General features: G+C 32.1%; 1 protein-coding gene across 1 annotated transcript; it reads left to right on the top strand.

Annotated features, from left to right (window-relative positions):
- The first annotated feature begins 2,413 nt into the window (after positions 1–2,413).
- On the top strand, positions 2,414–6,507 carry LOC130668428 (alpha-2-macroglobulin receptor-associated protein). The gene is made up of 6 exons (XM_057470717.1): positions 2,414–2,713; positions 2,786–3,098; positions 5,607–5,717; positions 5,786–5,906; positions 5,980–6,136; positions 6,210–6,507. Exons 1-6 carry the CDS (start codon positions 2,492–2,494, stop codon positions 6,408–6,410), a joined length of 1,125 nt encoding a protein of 374 aa, XP_057326700.1. The 5' UTR covers positions 2,414–2,491; the 3' UTR covers positions 6,411–6,507.

Raw genomic sequence — 6,507 nt, 5'->3', positions numbered from 1 at the left:
ATTGTTTTCACCGTCCCTCGAGTCGAGTCCATACCGAGTCTGACTCCCCGAGGAATATTTGCGGATCCCAAGAAGAACAAACGAAAAGTTAAAAATATAAATAAAACAACAAAAGATCTTCAACTATGATACGCACAGGAGGAAAAAACACTTGTAACGAATTTTTAAGTTCTAATGCAAAGGAACCTCCGATCTTTAATAATTATCGTACAACCACTAACAACTTTTTGGTGATAAACACGTGTTTACATTTTACACGCATTGTTTTCAGAGTCATTATCATTTAATCTTTCATTTGCTGACAGTAAGTGACTCTTAATTATTTCTACTTTACACAACTTTACTTTTTTTTTAAATTTAATGAGCGCCAGACAATCTTAGAACGAAAAATAGAAAATAGGGGAGGAGAGGGCAAAGTAGGTTCCTAAAAATTTTCTATACGCCAATAAATTCAGACGGATAATAAGCTTATCGAAATTTCTTATACAATGAGGGCTAAAATTGTCCACCAAAACCGTTCATTAAATATAATTTATTAAGAAAGTTAAAGATAGTAAAATTACGTTTTAAAGTTAAATCGCAGCAGACTATTAAAATAACCTTTATATTATTAAAATACAATTGTTTTATAGTAATTTGCAATTATCACACGTGTAAAGAATAAAAAATATCAAATCCGAAATTTTTTGGCGGGTCCACTTTGCCCCTAATTTTCGATTAAAAAATTTTAATTGCACAATGAAGTGAAAATAAGTATCAAGGGTCTAAAAAGAAGTAAACGCGTAAAAAAAATTAATGATATCATAATTATTTCCCTTAAGGGGCCCACTCTGCCCCCCTCTCCCCTATATATAAATTATTAGTGATAATGAAGTAGTGATATATCCAACAAAATAATGAAAAAGCAGCATTAGACCATCGGACACAAAACAAAGTTGTAAGAAATATCTCGACACTTGAATTGAATTTGAAAAGAAACGAAGGGACAGTTGATGTCGAGTTGAGCATCAAGTACTCCATCAGCATCAGTATCTGAACTGGATTTGCTTACGCAGAAAGATTAATGCCGTGTCTCTTGTAACACGGCGTAGACTCTGCATGCTTAAGTCTGAAACCTAGTGCTCCGAGGAAGAAAAATAATTTAAAAAAAAAAGAAAAAAGGAAAAGTAAAACCAAAGTGACTGTTGATGGTACTGTTTTTGCCGATGCACTTACTCACTGGAGGAGGTGCCGATATCTCAACCGTAATTTATCATTCGAAGAGTTCGAGGGGTAAAGTGATGGGCCTGGAGAGCCTGAGGGGGCGCCATGTCTGAGACCAAGAGACGAGTTTCACGCAAGGTGTATCAAGGTGGACACACCATTGAACACCACAGCAACGCCTTGTCTTTTTCATAATCATATGTTTCAGTTAAGTCTTCACTTATTCCCATCCTCCTGCTCTTCATAATTAAAATTAACCGGCTATTTAAAAATAATTATCTATTTACGTTTCTTTGTTATTTTAAAAATGAAAATCGTGAAATCCATTTTCCACCAGGAAATTACTTTTTTAAATTTCTGACGGTTCTTCATCTTCTCTTCATGTCCTTACATCTACTCTCGAGTCTCCTGGGACTTGACTGGGGCTCGTAAATAATTAGATAGGTCTACGAAAAACAAATATATCGTTTCGCGTGGTGATAGATGACGTTGCTTGTTTAGTGGGTCGAGAGGCGGAGGCCAAATAACTCATACTACTATATACATCCATACATATAGACAGATATATTAAATGTATCAGTAGTAGTGTAGTCTGTAAGTTAAAGTCTAAGACGCGAGTGGGTATAGAAGAGGAGTCTCCTCATTTTATAAACGCGCGAGGCATGCGAGTGCCGAGAATTTACAAGAGTTCAAGGGCAACCTGATCAGACCTCGTGGACCTTTTGAATAAGGTTTTGAGCTAACCAACGAGCCGAGGCAATTAGGCGTCACAGCGGGGTGCAAATCTTGTGCCGGTTCTATATCTTTTCTTTTTTTTTACCCTGGCGCTACATTCAATAATCTTATTTTTTTTTTTTCTATCATTTTTTTTATCACTCCCACTAAGTGATTTTTATTAGACCATAAAAAAAAATTTATTAAAAAAAATTATTTATCCATTTGAAAATATTTTAATTTCAAAAAAATTATTTTTAAAAAGAATCATAAGTTTATTTTGAATTTTTGCTGGGCCATCTTAGAGCAAACACGCGAAGCTGAGTGGATAATTTTTTCTACCGACTCCAGATATTTTATCATCGTAGAATTTTTACTTTACCGATCACACGTCATATGTGTGAGGATAAAAAAAATTTCTAGCTTATCAAAATAAAATTTTATTTTAATGATGACGTAAACACGGGCAGGGGACGAGAGACTAAGACTGGTACTGACTGGCATTTAATTCCACAAGCATCAAGTCAGCTGATAAGAGCGCACGTGTGTTTACTTTTTAAATAAATACAGAAAAATGGAGTCAAAATTAATTTCATTTCTTTTTTTATTAAACTTGAGTGCGATATTAATTATCGATCAGTGTCAAGGGTTGAATAAATATTCAGCGGAAGCTAACAAACCAAATAAGAAAAAAAATGTTGACTCCAAAGAGATTCCGGTACCTGGTTCAGTAAGAGAACTTGATAAGCCCTATCGTATGGCTAAATTAAATTTAGTTTGGACTAAAGCGAAGCACGTAAGAAATTTCCTAGTTTTTAAATTATTTTTATTAATTAATTAATTAATTATTTATTTGTATTTTTTTCAGCGACTAACTGACGTGAAACTCCAGTCATTGTTTAGCGACCTAAAGATGCATGACAAAGAGGAATTGGTTTACAAGCATTACAAAGAAGAGGGCAACGATACAGAAGGATTGGAAGCTGCCAGATTACGGAAAAAATTAATTGGGATAATGAGTACCTATGGTTTGTTGGATCATTTTGCAGAAACTGATGATCCAGAATTATTGAAACATCATAAGCCTCTGAATGATGGTAGCAATTATGTAGCCAAGGATTTGTTCAAAGATAAAAAACTTAATCAGTTGTGGGCTAAAGCTGAACATGCTGGTTTTACGGGTAAATTTTAATATAGTATATTACACACCTAGGGAGGAAAGTAGGACATTTAAATCCGCGTGTATAATTGCCTACTCGAGCCGAAAGCGATTTTTCACGATCTGCACCTGAAAGTTTAAATTTTTTCCTGTAAAGGAGAGAACGACTTTCTTCCTTCTATACAGGGCAGGAATTTAAACTTTCGGTGCAGGTATGGTGAAAAAATATGACTTTTGATGGCTTATGAATTTTCTATACATGAAAAATGAATGAGTGTGAATGTAGCAGATGTCAGAAAAATTTAAATATATAAATAAATAGAGTAAATAATTTAAAAAATAATATTTACACTTATCCAAAAAATTAAAGGAACAAGAAAATTTTATAAATTTTTTAGTGATTTTTGGAAGGCCGTATTTTAGTGAAAAATGATCGCATCGAAAAAATAAAAAAAGCAAATTGAAGCTTGAAATCTCTAGTTTAAAGATCTTCCAGCAAAATATTTTTTTGAGCCACGGTTTTTGCGGAATCATAAGAAAAAAGTCGAGACAAAATTTTTCTAAATTTTTTAGTTTTGTTTTTTAGGTCTACGGGGCCGGGAAAAATTTTTTCAAAAAAACGAATTCATAGCTCGTTTAGAAAATTTATTCAGCTACAATTTGCTTTTTTTTGTTTCTCTTTACGACAATTTGCTGCTGAGATATCAGCCTTTAAATGAAAAAGGAGCCTTTTGTCTTTGATTATTGATATCTCAGCAAGTAATGGTCACACAGTAATTTAAAGGGCAGTTTAATAAACTTGAATAAATTCCCTACAAGCTACATTTTCGATTTTTTCAAAAAAAATTTTTTTTTCATCCTTGATATCCATTTGAAAACCCCACAAAAAATGACCATTTTCTGGTTTTTTAGTCAACTCATCGCTACTCTGCAAATATTGATAAAAAAAATAATGTTGCCAGGTAATTTTACAGCTTAATGTACCCCCAAAAACCCTGGAAATTTTCAGATTGATCCATTGAACCGTTTGTCCGGTCCGATTGCTCAAAGTTTTGCAAAACAATTAAAGGAACAAGTTTTGTTCCTTAAATTGTGTAATCATTACCAAAATGAAAAAATTAATTTTTTTCGGATTTTATTTCATTTTTGCGTTAGTTATTCAGTAAATATAAGGTCAAGAGGAAAAAATAGTATATTACACACCGAGGGAAGTAAAGTAAGAAATGTCTCAGATCACATGAAATTGTTGGCCGAGGCGAAGCCGAGGTCAACAAACATGTGATCTGAGGCTTTCTTATTTACTTCCCGAGGAGTGTATACTATTTTTCTCCTCGACGGAGGCGGGAAGCGGCAACTTCGTTTTGCACAGCGGGACGAAAGTTGACGCTTTCCGCCCGGAGGTGAGAAAAAAAAATTTTTTCCGAAAAACGAAAAAAAAAATAACCCCCCGAATGAAACGTAAAAAAAAAAAATGTAAAAAAATTCTTGTTTGGTCTCGTTTTTTGGAAAATTTTTTTTTTTTTCCTCTTGACCTTACATTTACTGAATAACTAACGCAAAAATGAAATAAAATCCGAAAAAAATTAATTTTTTCATTTTGGTAATGATTACACAATTTAAGGAACAAAACTTGTTCCTTTAATTGTTTTGCAAAACTTTGAGCAATCGGACCGGACAAACGGTTCAATGGATCAATCTGAAAATTTCCAGGGTTTTTGGGGGTACATTAAGCTGTAAAATTACCTGGCAACATTATTTTTTTTATCAATATTTGCAGAGTAGCGATGAGTTGACTAAAAAACCAGAAAATGATCATTTTTTGTGGGGTTTTCAAATGGATATCAAGGATGAAAAAAAAATTTTTTTTGAAAAAATCGAAAATGTAGCTTGTAGGGAATTTATTCAAGTTTATTAAACTGCCCTTTAAATTACTGTGTGACCATTACTTGCTGAGATATCAATAATCAAAGACAAAAGGCTCCTTTTTCATTTAAAGGCTGATATCTCAGCAGCAAATTGTCGTAAAGAGAAACAAAAAAAAGCAAATTGTAGCTGAATAAATTTTCTAAACGAGCTATGAATTCGTTTTTTTGAAAAAATTTTTCCCGGCCCCGTAGACCTAAAAAACAAAACTAAAAAATTTAGAAAAATTTTGTCTCGACTTTTTTCTTATGATTCCGCAAAAACCGTGGCTCAAAAAAATATTTTGCTGGAAGATCTTTAAACTAGAGATTTCAAGCTTCAATTTGCTTTTTTTATTTTTTCGATGCGATCATTTTTCACTAAAATACGGCCTTCCAAAAATCACTAAAAAATTTATAAAATTTTCTTGTTCCTTTAATTTTTTGGATAAGTGTATAAAAAATGCACTTATTAATTTAAAAATTTTTTAAATGCGCATTTTTTTCAAATTTTATTTTATTAATTATTCACTCTATTTATTAATAATTTTAAATTTGTCTGATGTCTGCTACACTCACATTCAGAAAAATGAATACAAAAATTTTTTAAATAAATTTTTTTGGTCTAGGTGAAGAACTAGAAGCATTGAAAGAAGAATTTTCTCATCATCAAGACAAAATAAATGAATATATGAGTATTTTATCAGATGTGGAAAATGGTGATCCCGAAGCATATAAAAGTAATTATTTATAATTGATTATCAATTTTTTTTTTTTTGATTAAACATTTGTGATTTTAATTTAATAGACAGTATTGATGAAGATCATCCCAGTTGGAATGAAATTGATCATCAGGAAGAAAATGAAGAAGAATCAAATGCGATACCAACTAAAAAAACTGACTACGTTTCCAAAGCTAATTTGCTGCGGTAAAATATTTAATTGTCTCTTTTTAAATAAAATTTTTATAAATATAAATAACACATTTTCTTGATAATGTAGAGAAAAACATCAAGATATAAAAAGTGGATACGATAATTTGGATAAAAAGACCGCCGAAGGTCCAGACCACCAAGAATTTGTGGAGCCAAAAGTTCAAGGGCTATGGAGAGTAGCCAAAAGTGCCCAGTTTACTAAAAACGAACTCGAGTCTTTGAAAGTACGTATTGTTTATATGGAAAATTGGTCAATCAATTACTTGATAAATTTTATTATTCTGTTATTTTTTTTAGGAGGAACTTCATCATTATCAGACAAGACTATTAAAACTGCGTCATTTACACACTCAAGCTGCATTGGACGCCGCTAAAAACGGAAAAGACTACGACCCTGATAATTCTACCAAGCAAAATATAAAAAAACACGCGCGTACTGTTGAAAAACTCCACATGGATATCGAATCACGAATTATGGAACGACATTCTGAGTTATAATTTCCCAGCTGCAATTATTCTACTTTCTTACTAAGTGTCCATAGCACGAACTAAATATTAAATGCCAGTGAAATATTTTTTTTGTATTATAATTCAA

The sequence above is a fragment of the Microplitis mediator genome, chromosome 5 (assembly GCF_029852145.1).
Source record: "Microplitis mediator isolate UGA2020A chromosome 5, iyMicMedi2.1, whole genome shotgun sequence".
In the NCBI taxonomy this organism is placed as follows: Eukaryota; Metazoa; Arthropoda; class Insecta; order Hymenoptera; family Braconidae; genus Microplitis; species Microplitis mediator.
The sequence above is the reverse complement of the archived record's forward strand: the minus strand, read 5'-3'. Positions and strand labels throughout refer to the sequence as shown.